At 42.1% G+C, this 17,154-nt stretch overlaps 2 protein-coding genes across 4 annotated transcripts in view; both read right to left on the reverse strand.

The window, feature by feature from the left end:
- The window catches only part of OMA1 (OMA1 zinc metallopeptidase), a 108,317-nt gene extending 103,386 nt beyond the window's left edge, over positions 1 to 4,931 (reverse strand). For all 3 annotated transcript variants that reach the window (XM_065657886.1, XM_065657885.1, XM_065657887.1), the window contains exons 1-5: positions 4,761 to 4,931; positions 2,852 to 3,377; positions 1,906 to 2,134; positions 687 to 860; positions 484 to 591 (exon numbers count right to left, since the gene is read on the reverse strand). In XM_065657886.1, the coding sequence (XP_065513958.1) occupies positions 484 to 591; positions 687 to 860; positions 1,906 to 2,134; positions 2,852 to 3,357 (1,017 nt within the window). In that variant the 5' untranslated portion in view covers positions 3,358 to 3,377; positions 4,761 to 4,931. The remainder of the gene's footprint in view (positions 1 to 483; positions 592 to 686; positions 861 to 1,905; positions 2,135 to 2,851; positions 3,378 to 4,760) is intronic.
- An 8,133-nt stretch (positions 4,932 to 13,064) lies between these two features.
- Positions 13,065 to 14,849, reverse strand: TACSTD2 (tumor associated calcium signal transducer 2). Its single transcript, XM_065657888.1, has one exon. It carries the CDS (start codon positions 14,819 to 14,821, stop codon positions 13,931 to 13,933), a length of 891 nt encoding a protein of 296 aa, XP_065513960.1. The 5' UTR covers positions 14,822 to 14,849; the 3' UTR covers positions 13,065 to 13,930.
- Between the last annotated feature and the right edge of the window lie 2,305 nt (positions 14,850 to 17,154).

The raw sequence follows: 17,154 nt of genomic DNA on the forward strand, positions 1-17,154 counted from the left end.
GCAGAATGAAGCTCCAGACATTCTGGAGTCTGGCATTCTAAAAGTGTGTGCTACTATAAGAAAAATATCATGTACTTTAGAATAACTTATTAAAGTATATCCACTTCCACTAAGAAGTGAAGGAGTAATAAACCGAGTTGCTGAGTGCCTCTAGTTCCTTATGTCTGTGCTGTAGGAGGAAAGGCACCTCCAGAACAAGTTTGAAATGATTGTTAATAGTAAGCCATAATCCATTCATACGGCTCTGAACAAAGCGCTGGCAGATGTTGTGCTGACACTGGCTACTACAGGACTTCTGACAGTTATTGAATATTACATGAGTAATGAGGATATACTGTATCAGAACACTCTCATTTCAAACTCCATTTTTCATTGACTAGAAATAGTCACACTGAAACTTTGGTTGGTAGTGACAAGAAAAACCTCAATTAAAGTAATTAGAATTAATTTCAGAATTTTAGACAGCTTTCTTTAAATACTTACTGCATGTTCCAGCACAGCGTGAGCTATTTCATGTCCCAAAATGAAAGACAGCTGATGAATATCAGAAACTGCATTTAGCAATCCGGTGAACACAAACACTTGACCATTCTGTAAACAAAAGAAGGGTGAAAATTAAATAGAACACAGGTAAATAAAATGCTGTTTCAAGACTACTAAGAGTTTTTATATTGGGTTCAACTTACTGGAAGCACAAAAGCATTTACATCTGGTTCATCTACCACATGGATAAGCCACTTGAGCGTCGAGACCTGTGGGATGTCCTTATTGCTTTCAGATAGATGACCAACAACTCTTTCCACAACCTGATAACGTGCATCTGTCTCGGGTAACATTTTACTTTCTAATTTCTCCATCCACTGAAAAAAAAAATTCATTGCTGGTCATGCAGAACAAATACACAGTCAATTACTAATTTAGTGGCTACACACAAGTTGGTTAAATCTAAGTTTTAATACATAGACAAAGCAAATATATTAAGAGTTCAGGCTTTCAGACCCACAAGTTAATGATTAATAAACTTAAAAGGAAGTAAACCAACCACAGATCAAAAATAGGGTAGTAAAACTTTGTCCTAAAGCCTCCTGTATCCGGCATCTTCCTAGTACAGTTAAGCTTGGCAGCACAATTTGGCAAACCTTTCTACATCTTCCTGAATATCCATCCCAATTTATAATTTATCTGTGTATTTCTCTTGTAATTTGTAAGGCGGACACATTTATACAAAAGATGTAATTTGAATATACCCTTGTACTTCCTCTGTTCTGTTCTTATCTCACATTATCTGTCAGACAGGAATATAGCGACATTTATACATGGGTTATAAAGTTTCACTGGCTTAGAAGAAAGTCACAGAATTCAAAGTTACAGAAATTAATACAATGGACAGTTCAAAATAAAGCAATTAAAGAAAAATGAGCTGATCCAATGGAAAAAAAAATATAATTCAATGCAGGTAGAGTATTACCTTACAAAGTGACAGCTTAGAAGAGAGGACCTTAAACAAGTGCTAAAAAATGCTCAAATCAGCACAGAAAATGAGACAGATCTCGGCATACACCTATTAGCTATGCTTTTATTGCTTCCACCAGATTTCTATATTCCTTGTTATATTAAAATAATACAGTTAGAAATGTTTGCTATGTACTTGTAATGTGCTCTCTAACTACCATGTGCCCCTGAGCGGTTTGCTGACGGAAATGGAACTCCTAAAAAGGATGGGGACAAGACAGGGGGGTAACTGATGGGGCTGCTCTGCAGGGTTCTGAGCATGAAGTTCAAAACTTATCAAAGACACCACAAGGTTTATTTGCCCACCTCATTAATTGAACTCACTGCTACCAAAAAAAAAAAAAAAAGCATTAACAGTTTTAGAATATTTTGACTTTTTCTTTAAAATCTTACCATATCATATTCCATCTGTGACAGTTCTCTAAAATGCTCTTTTCCAAACACCAACAGTCGAGCACGCCCAGTGATGGGTGTCTCCTCCAAGTGAGTAAAATAAAACACGACAAATAAGACTCCTAAGCTACTGACACCCAGCAGTATCTTCCATTTATTTTTTCTTGCACTTTCTTTAAAAAGTTCCCGTTTATTAGGAGGAAGTGCCTTCCACCAATTTCTTATGCTCCTGTAAGATATAAATAGTGTCGACTTAGAACATGGTTAAAAAAGAGTTTGTTCGTGTCTGCGCTTGCTGTATTCCCACCTCACGGAAGAGCTTATGGAAGGTTATAGTCTAATTGGCATCTACTCCACTCCACTTCTTCCCTCCCGCAGCAGGAGGAGGAATGTCCCTCAGCGTCTTGGTTCATCTCCCTCTACCATATGTAGGTGAGAATGAGAAAAGTGAAAGATGCATCTAACACCTCTGATAATGGAAACAACTTCTAGTTGAGCAAACTCTCAGTCTATGCCCCAGTCCTACAAAATTTTGCAGAGATACTAAAATGAAAACACTACAAATACACCTACCATTCTCCAAACTCATGCATATATCTTGGCATGACAGGGTCTTAAGGCAGGTGCTGAACTCTTCTCTTTAGCAACCAATGACAGAACTCGAGAGAATGGCAGGAAGATGTGCCAGGGGAGGTTTAGGTTGGACATGAGGAAAAGGTTCTTCACCCAGAGGGTGCTGGAGCACTGGAACAGGCTCCCCAGGGAGGTGTCACGGCCCTAAGCCTGACAGTGTTCAAGAAGAGACTGGACAACGTCCTCAGACACATGGTGTGAGCTGTGATGTTGTCCTGTGCAGGGATGGGAGTTGGACTTGATGATCCTTGTGGGTACCTTCCAACTCAGAACATTCTATGATTCTATGAGAGGAAGTAAGATAGTATTTTACCTGCCAAGAATGATAGCAAATAACTTCTGAGCTGGCTTAACAATAATCCAGAAAAGAGGCACTGGTGCAGCCTGAAATGATGGTGATGCACGAAAAGACCTGATGATCTGAATGTTCCAAGCAGAACGACGTGGAAGTTGCTCTACAGAACCGATCTGGAGGGATGCGGTCTTCTCCCTCAACGGCCAAGAAGACTGGAAGCAAAACCTTCCCCAACTGTGCTCCGCATTCTTGTAAACTTCTGTATTTGAAAAATTCAAAAGACACCTCTGTCCTTTATTGAGGAAGTCTCTATAGTGCTCAGGGCTTCCAGTCAAAAAACAGTTTCTAGTATTTCCATTCCAATCCAGCCTTTGGCATCTATCTCGTGTAGAACTGACTTGAGTTCGGCAATACGCAGTGTAAGGCCTAGAGAGATTATTGCATTTCCCCTGCTTGGTCAAAGAAGCCAAATGAAAGAAAATACAGTTCCTGCCCGGCAACTTCAGGCCACAGATGATATTCATAACTTCTTTGGTTGGTTACCCTAAAACAAAAAAATAGCAGAGAGGTATTAAGAAAACAACCCAAACATGAAACTCTGAAACATTACTTCATCTGAACAGATACCATGTGTTTGTTTGCCAGCAGTTGCACTGCACAAAAAAATGTCAGTTACAACTGTATCCTGTTGCAGTTTCAAGGTACCAATCTGCTTTCGACTGTGAAAAGGTCAATGTCTTATATCACTGAGAATAAAACAAAGTCTGACTTTTTTTCTTTCGCTTTTATTACCGCCAGATCAGAATGACTACAGGTGTCCCTGTGGAAGACATGTGCAACATCACCCCTTTGTGCTGGGCTCCTTGCAATGTGTGACACTAATACATACTTTTAAGGAGCCACTGGGGGTGGAACGTTGTTTTTACAAAACTGGGGACCTGGTGCCTGACCCCAGCAGGCAGGGAAGACTGACGAACATCAGACTATGAATGCGTAATGTAAAACAAACTCTCTTCAAACTAATCCCAGATTGCAAACTGATTACTGTATTTAAAAAGTTAATCTAGGGGGAAGGGTAACTGAAGAGCCAGGAATCCATATTTTAAATAAATCAATAAGGGGAGGGGGTTGTTAGAATTAGATGAATGAGACAGGTAAACTGAGGCAGGCGTCGGGTAGTCTGTAAACCCTGCAGTACCAACCAATGGGGAACAAGGGAGGGAATTTGCATCTGGGTTTTGGGGGGGGATACAAGCAGGGGCTTTTTGCCCTATTCCATGCGCTGACCTTTTGGTAGAACACCTGGCCTTGCAAAATTGTTAATAAAACACACCTTGCTGAGAGATCCTGCCTGGGCCTATTATATTGGCAAGATGATTGTTTCCTACATACTGAGGAAAAACAGGATGTATCACTTTGCTAATACTTTGCTCTGGAACGCAGCATGCTGCTCTGCTGAACCCGGCCTAGAAACAAAACGACTCAACGCAGCCAAACCAAGTCTCCCGCAGCCGGTGGCCTCTTACACAGGGGGCATGGGCGAAAACGGGCCGGGCCGGGCAGGCCCCGGTCACCCCCGCCCGAGGGGCCCGGCGGCGGCCGCTGCACCCGCTGGCTCTAACGGCGGCCGCGGCCTCCACCTCCCCCGCCCTCCCGTCGCGCTCCCTCACAGGCAGCGGCCGGACCCCCAGAGCCGCCCCGGGTGCTGCCCGCCCTCAGCGCGCGAGCAACCGCCCGACCTCGGCGCTGCCGCGACTATCGTGATAGGGGCAGACGTGAGGCGGCGGAAGGGGGGGAAAGGGAGCCGTGTCGCTCCCGAGGCGGGAGGTGGGCAGGGGAGGGGGGAGCAGGTGCGTTCGCCGTCACAGCTGGACGACCCTGCGATCTGCCCCGGGAAAGGCCTCCTCCAGCGGGCTCCCCTACTCACCGCCGCGGGAGGCGGAGGAGGAGGAGTCAGACCGGGCCGACGCGGAGACACCGTCGACGCCGGGGCGGGAGGCGGGCCGGGCCGGGCCGGGCCGGGCCCGGCGCCGCCCCAGCGGCAGCCCCGGCTCTGGGCCCCGCGCCCCGTCCCTCAGGCGCTGCCGCCCCTCGCGCCCCCTCAGAGCGGCCGTTGCGGAGGCCCCGCCCCCCGGCTCGAGCCCCGGCGCGCGAGCTGCGCGGGGCGGCTGAGGCGGCCGGAGCCGCCATTTTGTGGCAGCCGGAGCGGCCTGGGTTGCGGTGGGCGGCGAGCAGGGCTCCCCTCGGAACGTGCTGCTGCCGCTGTGCCTGCTGCTGTGTTGCCTTTCCCCTGGCGTTACCGACGGTGTTGCTGTGAGGCCCGTGTGCTGCCTTGTGTTGCCTCACCTTGCAACTGGGGTCGGCCCTGACCCCTGTGTCCCTGGGCCTGGCTGTTAAGAGGTCCTGAGTGATACCTGTATTTCTAATTATTAGACTGTCTTTTAAGGAATTCTGGAACTCGTAGTTTAGGAGGATATTAAGGTAGTAACCTTGAAAGATTAACCGGCCTTGTAACCACAGAATCTTTGTATAAGCAGACCTTGTAACCATAGAACTTTTGTACTTAGTAATCATACCCTATTCTTAAAATTGACATAGATCTACAACATTCTTTTAAAACAGGTAACTGAGAAGTAACTGAGAAACATGCGAATGTTACTTAGCATTGCTTAAACAGCTTGTGTTAGAGTAGGTATGGAATATGTTAATGGTTGTCAAGACCTGTATTGAATATGTAATTTTTCTGTCAATATAAGCCAAGTATGGCCAACTAGTCAGCAGCAGACCTATGGAGGGACACCCCTGGTCCAGCCCTGGCTCTGGATAAAGAAATGCTACTTCTAAAACCCTGAAATGTGGTTTTAAGAGTTTATTAATTTGCCGGTTTTACGGTATCAGAGCCTCAAGGCCCCTTCAGCTTTCGGAGCCCATGGGTGTTACGGGTTGGCCTTGCTCACTGCACTTTGGAGACCTGACGTGCTGAAGTGCTTCCCGCTACCAGAGAGGGCTGGCGCCGCTGCTGGGGAAGGGGCAGTTCAGCTCCACTGGACAGCGGGAGGTGTGCAGGTGATGTTTGGCTTTTGTCAGATCCCAGAACATAGCAAGCTGCAAACCTGACATGTAACTTTTGGCCTACTTGTCTAGCTGACAGTACATCGTAAGGGATGTGTTGTGAAAAACACGTTGTTTACTGAAACAAAGGGTGAGGCTTGGACATGCATGGTAATGACAGGGCAGTGCAGGCTTCATACAAACCCTGGGGCTTTGCATGTAAACAAAGGCCCTCATTGCAAAAGGTAAGGAAACAGATTTTTGCCTTCAGTAGTCGCATGCTCTGTGTATAAGCACAGTCAAGTATTGTTCAGTGTTTGCTGAGATAAGCATTAGTCCGTCTCTTTTTATTAGGCACTTTCATGGCAGTTCTTAAGCATTGATGTCCATTGGTAAGAAAAATATGTAGTGACCAGATCTTGGGAGTCCAGGCCAAGAAGGCGGCTTATGTAGTGATCAGTAGAAAGTCTGTTTTCATGAGACACGACTCCTTTAAGACCTGCCCAGCCTCCATTATCATAAGAGGAATGAAGAGTAAAATCTGTCAGTCAATTAGCACGCCTTTAATTTTGGTGACGCTCAGCTCCAGTCACAAAACCAGCTGAGCTGTAGCGGCAGAAAGGCGCTTTGTCCAACCTAAGGCCTGTGTGTGTCCCAGCTGCAAGAAATGCAGAACCGAGATGGAAACTCCCATGAGTGTCTCCTGATGCTTAATGTCTTTATTTCTTATACTTTGTATTTGCTTGCTTTTCTCTTCTTTTTTATCTAGAATTCTCCATGCCTAAGCCAAGCATGAATGGAGCTATTTCTGCAATCCTGACTCGCCTGAATTCCTGTTAAACTCAATGGATGCTTTGAGTGTGCAAGGATGAGGCTAAAAATTGTGTTCCACACTCTGCAGTTCTAATGTCTTCCCAAGTGGCATCATTTATAATTAAAACTTCAGAGCAGACAAGCAGCAAATACAGCACAGGTAATTACAGGATCTCTGTATCAGATACCAACACTAACTGTCTCTCTATTTGAAAATCTGGTAAACAGTTGAGCAATTGAACAATTATAAAGTGGTGGTTTTCTCTAAATAGACATACAGTGAAAAAAGTTCTAACTACTCATTTATACCATGGCTCCTCTTGAATTTCAATGAAGGTATATGCATGTAACCATTTTTGCCGAGGAAATAAGAGAGAAAGTTCTATGCTTGGGAGAGGTAGGTTAAGATTTATTTTGTAGCCTCATCTCTTCAAAAAAAGCCTGTAATTCCCATTTCTGAAGAACACCAGAAATGAAGCTTTCATGCCTTAAGATTGTGTAAGACCCACTGAAGAGGTTGTAAGTGATGTATAGATTTTCTGATGAACCTCAGCATGGCACTGAATTTAATTGCTCAAAAACTGATCTGTAGACTGAGTTCAGATCATGAAGCATTTTAACAGCTGGGTTTTTTTGTTTGTTTTGTTTTCAAAGATGAAATGCATATGAGATGCCTGTGAACTCTGTACACGGCAGGGTGGAGCTCACAGAGTCATTTCTCATTACCTGTCCCAAATTTTTGCTTCAAGTTCCTGCAGAGGAAACCACTTAATATCAAAACCCCTTGACTGACTAGATACAAACTTAGCAAAGCTTTTACTCTCCACATAAACTGTGCAAATACAAATAGTCTTTAGCACAATTAACTAATTAATACTTTAACAGGTAGAATTTTCATGTGTATATGTGTCCATTAGTATTTGTGTATCTAAGTATTTGCACTGAACTGAATGAGATATTGTATATGTATGAAATTATTCACACAAGCAAATGGCAAATCCAATAAAAGTAATGAAAAACAGTTTAAATATAAAATAAAATATTTTTCTGTATATTCAGGCAGAAACAATTTGGTACTTAAGTCTCCCTGCTACTAATTTTGATCATCACAATTTAAAAGTTGTCCGTTAAAATGTACAGTCTTGAGCTTTAAATGAAAAAAATTATAAAATAATAAAATATTTGGCTTTTCTATAAATCCAAGAAAAAACTAAGTATTAATTGATGGGTTTGTCATTCAAGTTTCAGTATAATTCACTTCTGCTCATGAGTGTTGGGCTAAAATCTTGGCACAAACAGTTTACTCCATCAGCCTTCTGCAAGCCAGAAATTGGATTTAATGCCACTTAACCTGTTTGGCCGGTTGAAATCCCTGGAGTTCACATTTACTTAAAAGACCAGGCAACGCTTCTCATAAATATCAAGGTTTTTCCAAATGTTTTTCACCATAATATCCTGTGTTGATCCACCAAGTATATTCTATTGTGTACTGACTGTCTCTTGCCCTCCCTCGTCCCACTGACATACCAGTTGGTAGACTTACTTAAGAATTTGTTAGTAGGTAATAACTATTTCTGTTTATTATCTGTGTTGTTGATGTCGACTAGAAGTAGTTTCAAAATCCAGAAGATAAAGTTACTCAACCAAACAAAAGTTTACTGCAAAACTCTTCCTCTAAAAGTTGTTACACAATTCAGTACAGTCCTTTCTTTCCAAAACATGTGTGAAGAGGTCGTTGTAGTGGTCTTGTTGTTGCTTGCTATTTTACAGTATTTTAATGACAGACTCTCAGTAAAAGCCACAAAATATTATTGGATCCCGTCCTCCTAAGGAATTGATTTTGATATCCCAGATGTTGAGTTCCTTAGTGCCATCGGCACTGGGTTGACTTGCAGTAGCGTTGAGGACCTTGCTGGCCCAGGATGCTCATCGACCCGGAGTTATGTGCATTAGCGATTTCTTCTCTGGGGTAAGATATTGGTAGTTAAGGAACCGATTGTACAAACATTCAGATTAAATACATTTTAGGAACTTCTGATTTTGAGGGCCTTAAGGTGAAATAATTAAAATGAACTCCAGCATTACACATTGCTTGCAGCTTGGCAGATCTGCACTTCAGAGGGCAACTTGGATGCTTAGTAGTTACAAAACTGGCAGAAATTCTGAGTATCTATCACTTAATTTTTATTCTCCTAGCTTCTAATTCTCGCACATAATTTGTAAACTGCTTTTAAAGCAGCTGACCTGCATAAAAACATCAGTTAAAATAGTAAATATTACAGAATTTTTCTACTAGCTCTCTAAAATGCAAAAGTTATTTGGAGAGACTTAAAAAAAGAGTATTAAGTGACTTACTATACTCAAGAGATTTTGCTTAAGTCCTTCAGCAGAATTGAGACAATTATAAAGCTATCTGATTTCTGACAACAGAAAAGAGCACATGAAGATAGAAAGAAAAAAGGAGAATTCAACAGACTTGTGCTAAAAATTAGCAGATGTGCACTGCACAGCAGCTACAGCATAGCACATCCAATTACTTTGTAGTTGTTCCACTTACCTTTTCTGGGTGCAGCCAGACTAGCAAAAACGTTGAGATTTCTCATTTCAAGCCTTACAAGGACAGACCTTTATTGTATTTCAAAAAAAACTTAGCTGAAAAGGGTCGGGTGCCTATGCCACCAGTACTGTTGGGCCCACACGTAAAAATCTCAGGGGAAAACTAGAAATGCATTTTCATTCAGTCATTCATTTAGATATTACGAAGTCTCCCTAATTGTTTCTGTGGTGCTTGATTTGCGCTGGAGTAGGAATGTAAGATTGTTATTCCTGGGGGAACAGGGATCGTCATGAAAATGAGATGTGAATCTTGTCAGGCTGTTAGTGTGCACGGAATTTTAACCAGATAAATCCTGGTACAAGGAATTTTGTTAGAACTGCTGAAGAATAATGGTAAAAGTTCTAGAAGTTGATTTTTCCTGCTCTGATAGCAATTGTAATGACTCAAGATTAATTTTAGCATTAAGAGAGGTGATTGCAGTACTTAAAACCCTGAGGTAAATCAGTGGAAATGCTTTGGAAAGGATAATTACACCTGCATGAAGAAGAATATTTGTTTAATAGCATTACCTGGTCTAATTAAGGAGAAGTGGAGGAACGGCCGATTTGTCATTTCTTTAACTGTTCTCTGAAAAAGTGTGGGTTTTTTTCTAAGGTGATTCCCCAAGTTTTCAACATTTTAAGGACTGTTGTGGGGATCTTGTGTCTAGTTGTCATAATGCGCTTAACATCACAGACATGCTGGTGTTTTACCATCTAAACAAGAAGGGTGGGGGTGCGTTTATGCAGCAGGTGTTTTGTTTCACATCGTTAACCTAATCTGGCCATAATCCCAGTCCAAATATCCATAAAGAGATTATTCTAAAATGGGGGAAGATGGGACAAGAAGAGGATTCTCTTTGTTGTTCCAGAACAGCAGCAGGTTTGGGCTATTTTACCCCAATAAAAGCAAAAAGCAGGCTGCAGGCTGAATACAGCATAGGATCTGCTGCCCCAAAGCTTTCCCTGGGGCTTGCCCGCTCCCACAGAAACCGCAAGGTGTGTGTCTTTAGCTATAGGTGCGGGAACACGTGTTTGCGTTCACACACCCGTCATTTGCAAATTAACACAGGGATTTTGTGTCAATGCATTGGAGAATACGTACTTGTGTAAATAAATGGGCATGGATTTTACCAGGGGGAATAGACAGAACAGAGTTTAAGATGGTTTTAAGCCTTCCATGAATCCTTAATTCCCTTGCTGTAGTGCTGGCTTTGCTTCTTGCGCTGTCCTCTGATCTTGAGTGGTTAAAAAAGTTTCTAATTGAGAGTTGAATGCGAAGGCCCAAACCCGCTTTGTGCAGTTGCACAAAGGTAGTAGCACTGTACAGAAAGGGCAGCACTATCCTCTTTGGAGCCCTAACATAGAGGCAGGAATTTTTTCTCTGGCAGTGTTGTTTGAGCTTCCTCGGACAGCCCTTCACCAGTTGGAATTGCAGAACATAATTTAAACAACAGACGGCTCTACCATTGTTAAAGCAAACATACCCTCTGTTTTATAATCCAGGCAGGTACTCTTTCAGATCAGCTAGGGGTTTATTTCTCTATTTACCCACAGACAGGTGCATAAATGTGTGTGTATTTATACCTACAGAGTATTAACACAGCATTCCAAAACAAAAACAATCCCTGACTACCTTTATGCCTGAGCAGACCCCACAGAAATGGGTATGAGTGATGTTAATCACTTGTTGAGGGCACTGGCTGAAAGGTGTCAGCCAGTGCTGCCTAAACATAAACCCACCGTCACTACCACCATGCTGGCTGTACCCGCAGCACCCACTGCAAAGGGTGTAAAGCCTAATCACTTAAATACGACAAACACCCCATTAGAACAGGATGATGTCATCAGGAAATGGATAACTGGACATTTCAGGGTCAGAAATTTCTAAATTCGAATGAATGATAAAAAGCATTTCAATTTTGCAAAATTTAAAGCTGACAAGGAGTTCATTTTCTCATTTTCAGTGAGAACATTAGCAGTGGACAAACAAGCTAAACTTCGTGGGCTGTTACAGTAAAATACTTGATCTACCATTAAGATATAGCCCAAGAGGTGGTGTGGCTGGAGCAGCAGGAGAGGAACGAGTACTTAGCAGGAGCAATGGGTATGTTCAGTTTATTAAAGCCCAGACCCTACAGTAGCTTTACACAGCCTTATTCAAGTAGAATTATCTAATCCAAAGTGAGGTTCTCCAAGGTCTGCACTGCAATTAATCTTCCCTTTCTTTTGATTAATTGGAGACACATACCTTATCACTCCTATTGAATGACCCTAGTGCCTTCCCAGTCCCTGAGCAGCATGCAGACTGCTGGTGCCTGATGACTAGCAAGGAAATAACTGACCACAACACGTGATTTTCATGGGGCAGTCCTTTAATGATTAATAAAAATATGAATGGCACCACGACAGCCTCTTTTTTCAATCTCAGCTTCTAAAAGGAAAAGCAGGAGCCAAAGAAATACGCTGAAACTGTTACCTGGTAAGATTTTTTCAACAATTAGTCAAAATCATGCCTACGTGTTTATATTCTACTTTAATACAAAATCTCATCATTCACCTTGAAAATATTTTCTTTTTCTTACAACAGACGTGAGAAAAATGCAGTAATTTTAAAAGAATGTTGAAAGCTATAGTAGGTCCCCAGAAAAGAGGGTACATCTCACGTTCTCATAGCTCGAACACGTAGCTTTTATCAGCTCTGCATAAGTTGAGAAAGTGGTTAGGCAATGTACTTGGACAATTTTCATTCTGATCCTACATTTCTTCAGCACTGAGAAGTACTCAGCTCCAGATTTTTATTTGAATCCATTTTATAAAATCCTATTTGTGCAATTGTGTGGAGTTAGGCCAAGTTCTGAGTTTTCCAGTGACTCGGGAAAATTCAGCCTAGATATTAAATTCTCGCTTCATCTTCTATCAGTATTAATGTGACTGAAAACCAACCAGCTTGGATGTGTTGCTGTAAGACATACAAGAAGTTGTAGACCCTGCTCCAGAGGTTTTTGGGTGTATTAATACTGCTGATGCAATTGCAAAAAAAATCTGATTTTGAGGAAACATGATGCATCCACCCCACCCTATGTGTCCAAAGCCCAAGTTTTCCCAACAGGTGAGTGAACAAGAATGATGTTAAATGGCAATGGTGTATGTTGAGCCAAAAAAATATTAAACACCCTCCCATTCCACCCAAAACAGCCGATCTTTTCCTCCTTTATATAAACAAAGGCAGAAACAGAATCAAAGCATCTTCAATGTTTTCCTGGTATCCTGTTCAGTCAAATCAGAGACACATATTCAGCAGTTTACCCTATAAGTAGCACATTACTGACTATTATTATAATTAAAAACTAGTAATGTTGAAACTAATTAACAGAATAAAAGAGCTGACCCTGCAGTGCGTGTGTGTAGAGGTCTCATTTTGAAGATATGCAGATTAGACTGACGGAACTTCCAGACACCCATGCACAGCATGGAGAATATAACTGCCAGTATTTCAACATTTAACAACTAGCATTATTTTCTTTGAAGTGTCCTTCATGGTGGATGTGACCTCCCAAACAAGTGCAGCAGATGAGGAGGTAGCAAAAAAGTTCAGTTCTAGTGTCTTGGCCAAATTCCAACTTCAGTAATGACACTCTGCTCTTAAATTACCCCTGCACTTCTACTACAATAAAGCTCATTTCCAGCTTGTTGTGAAGCATCGTGTAGTATTTCTGCGAAGCTATACAACACTGAAATATATCCCTTCCTATTAAAATTGCAAGGGGAGTTTAGGTAGACAGAAAACTATGACCATAGTTTGGATTTGGGCAGAACATCCAGATGAACTTGCACTTGCACTGGGATCAGGGGATCTTTGCTGACAGGTATCAGAGCCTCGGTAAAGAGCACAGGTGGGAACAGCACCCTGCGCTGCCTGTGTACAAGCTTGGAAATGTGAGATCTCCACACCTGGTAATGCCCGCAGGAATGTTTCCTAATAAATTACTCTATATAAAAGCCTCTGGTGCTATAGCGTATCTTATCACAGCCTTATCTGGTTATTTAGTAATATTTCTGAAATTACTTGTTGATGAAAAAGGTTCCGGCAACTTAAAAAACAAAAAAAAACCTACCCACATTAAAATTAAAAAGTCCACCAGCAGAAAAGCAGCTATATAACCATATAACCCAATTACACCAAGGAAGTATTTGAGTGTCAGTAAGCAGATAACCCAAGAAGCACTCAGGGGTGTTTCAGCAAGCTGAGCCAGGGCTGTAGGGCTGGTGAGAGCGTTCCATGTTATACTAAACAAATGCTGTAACAGTTTTCTTAGCCCCTAAATTGGGACTCATTTACAATATTTAGGTAACTGACTCCCAAATTAGTTTATATCCCAAACCAAAAAAAGTCATTTACACTAAACTAGAATAATTTAAAGCAGTCACCGTACAAATTCCTGTAAAAGGAAAAGAACATCTCCAAATCCACCTACTTACACTGAGTTTGTTTGCTATTTGAATTTTGTGTCTTTTTTTAAAACGTTTGCTTCCTGTTGTTGCTTTTCTTTTTTCAGATCCTTTCTTTTTTTCTGATCTGGGCAGCTATAAGCTTGGTGTTCTTACTTCATCCATTTCTTCAATCTCATCTTTCTCTTATCTTGTGCGCCGCAACCTCAGAATCCCCAGCACAGTGATGCCCAAGCCAGCAGCCAGCACGACCGCTATCACCACAGCAATAACATCCCCAGCCTGTTCATTCATGGAAAACAGTGGTGGCTTTTCATCAATGTAGAAAATCCTTATTTTTTCAATATCCAGAGCATCTCCATTGACAGAGACAGTTAATGTACTGTTAGAATGAAATATGGAGTCGTCTTTTATATCTTTCTCAAAGTAATAGGCTACATCTGTTATATCTACATCACACTTAGATTTCCCAGAGTCATGCTGGTTCAGGTGGATTTGGATAAGTGGGGAATTATACTCAATGGCTGTGATGTACTTGGGGTGCATTTTGTATTGACTCTCAAACAGCTGTTTCAGAGCGTTTGTTACGTGGGCAGCACCCAAGGCCCCAGACCTTTTTTTGTGCTTCAGCCGAATGTAGATCCAGCTTGTTCTAACCAGTTCATCGCACCTCAGGCTTTTGTCAACCTTTTCGGTGATTCTTATGCAAGCAGTGTTCACGCACCAGCATGCATCGGCTTGATTGCACTGCCTGGCTTTGAAGATGCCACTATCCTCGCAGTCTGGACTGTAAATGGCATCAAAATCTAGCAGCCCATGGGGATGGCCCTGGAAGTGCTTCTCCTTCAGGAGCATCATTTCTGCCTTCATCAGCAAGCATTTTGGCATCAATGTTGAACAGTCTACCTTGTGACTGGAACCTACCAGCGTGCAGGTGCAGTTCTCAGGTCCATTCTGAGCACACACTGTCCACCTGTTGGTTGCACAGGTGCAGTTGTTCTGTGCTGACGAAGCTGCTGCCAGTATCAAACCCAGCAAAACCCCCAGCAGCGGCTCCATGTTGTGGGTGAAAAGCATGGATGGTCCTGAGGGATAGCAGGCAAGATCTGAGGCTTGAACCCATCCACAGAGCTACTCTGTTCCTACACACTGGTGTGCTGCTCCCTTTATCCAGATCCGAATCCCACCAAACAGGTTCTCCTTCTGAAACAAGTTGCATCTCCTACCAAAATCCTTGAGAAGAGCTGTACTTTAATCTCTTACTTCACAGGGAGTGGCACCGATGCTGCCTCCAGCTGCCTCCCACCCCTCTTACTTGATGAGAAAACAACAGGAAGAGACAAAAGCCGACCTGAAGCTCCTACCCTGAGCTTCCCTTACGGATTAAAGCCCAAGCCACTTGCACTTTTTCTTCTTTCGCCTTTTGATGGACTATGCAAACACATTTAAGGAATTTCTCCCATTTCTGTTAGAAGAAATCCTACTCCTCCAGTTCCATCATGGTTTTCCTCCGTCTACCATCACGGAACTTCTGTACCATTCCACTGTATAGACTGTTCTCAGTACCGACTTCCTCCTTGTTCTACTGCCATACATTTATAAAATAAAGCCTTTTGGAGTTTTATGTAAACTGCCTGGAGCAGCTGCCAGTTCAGGAGGAACGACTGTTGCTCAGTTTGGTGGCTGCTCCCCTATGTAGAGCACAGGAGCGCAGTCTCAGCCTGTCCTTTGGCACATACTCATCACAAGGCAGCACTAGGAATGGTGATTTTCATGCCTGCATTACCCTTACGAAGTTGTTACCCATTTCTGCAGAAATTTTTCAACCTGAACTTTGAGTAACGCCTCTGGCAGTACCCTGCAGTAGCTCCCAAGTGCCCTAAGAATCTACAAAGCACGAGTTACTGTTTCCATGTGTTTTGGCAGCCGCTGAAAGATCTTTTCCAGTTTGCATTAAGCAAGTCCCATTCATCTGGTTTGTCAAACACTGTCAGGCACTTCATAAATCATTATTTTAGGACCAGTAATGACCACGGAACAGTATACAAGCCATTTTCCCATCCACGCAACTTGCACCCGGCCTTGTCATCAGCTCCTTTTACCTGCCCTGCTTCAAATCCATGGCAGCTACTTCTAGGGATGGAACAATGTGAAGTTACCCTGGCCGCCAGCGAGCATTTATACCACAGTGCAGAATTACAACTAGAGCTCCACGTGTCAATACTCTCTACCGCTAGAGAAGGGCCCAATCTGGAGTTAAACTTCGCAGCTAGGCCTATTTCTAAATAAGCCACAGAAACCCACTCTCCTCGAGTGAGTAAAGATGAGGCAACTTCTTCAAATTATGCCTGGCCCCTTTACAGCACTGTCACACCTCTCCTTCCCCCTTCCCTCAAGGAAAAATAACAGTAGTTACCTTTCTTACAAAATAAGAGATCTACATTTAAAATCATTACGAAAATCACTAGGTATTTCAAGTTGTCACATTGACAATCCTCTGGTAATAGTTTAGTAACCCTTATCCCATTTTTAATTTCTAAATCACTCATTAACCTATAGGAATCTGCTCTTTTTAACAGGACTTTTTGGTAAATAGTTGTTTATGTCATGTTTGCAGACATTCACGTTTGGTCTCAGCCTCATATTGTCATTTCACAGTTTCCCCTTCTTACAAACACTTATGAGTAGAAAAAGATAAAAGTGGTTTGTCAAAAGTAATACATGGAAGAAAAACCACAGGTAACTGAACAAGATGGTCTGTTTTACCTGCTGGAGGAAGATTCTCGCTGTTGTTCCCTTAATTAAAAACTGCATTCATTGTCTCTTCCCTCCAAGGTAGCCAGTTTTACAATATAGCCATCACCAAGCAAAAAGTGTAGAACAGTGGCAAGAGAAGGGCAAAGAAGGGATAATTCCACATTTCCCTGAGAGAGCTGCATAAATTGCCAAAATAAAAGTGCTCTTTTCCATTAACTTTTTTGTACGGGTGGATTTTTCTCCTCTGTAAATAAGGAGAAAACAGACTTATTTTAAAAACAAAAGTATTTCCAAATATCTATATGCATACATATATATTTTTATATATATATCTCTCTATTAAAAAATACATAATGCCTCTGTGACACTAAAAAAAATATCACTTGCTTTAATCCACACTAAGCTGCAATGGCACTACAAGAGTTAGTTATTTAGAACAGCAGGCTGCAAAAGGAATAATCCTGCAGGAAATGTGGAATGCATTATTTCTTTAGTGATCTCTGCTTCCATGGAAACAATTTCTCAGCACAATTCTGAATCTCATAAAACCAGGGCACTAGGTCTATGTAAACCAGCAAGACATTTCCAATTAAACAACCAGAAAGCTTTTATCTAGGCCATTAAATACTTTGTTCAGTATCAGATATGATTAC

This window comes from Caloenas nicobarica, chromosome Z (assembly GCF_036013445.1).
Source record: "Caloenas nicobarica isolate bCalNic1 chromosome Z, bCalNic1.hap1, whole genome shotgun sequence".
In the NCBI taxonomy this organism is placed as follows: Eukaryota; Metazoa; Chordata; class Aves; order Columbiformes; family Columbidae; genus Caloenas; species Caloenas nicobarica.

What these genes read in the sequence shown, in the direction of transcription:
- TACSTD2 (XM_065657888.1), bottom strand. Translation starts at nt 14,821, where the DNA reads ATGCTTTTCACCCACAACATGGAGCCGCTGCTGGGGGTTTTGCTGGGT.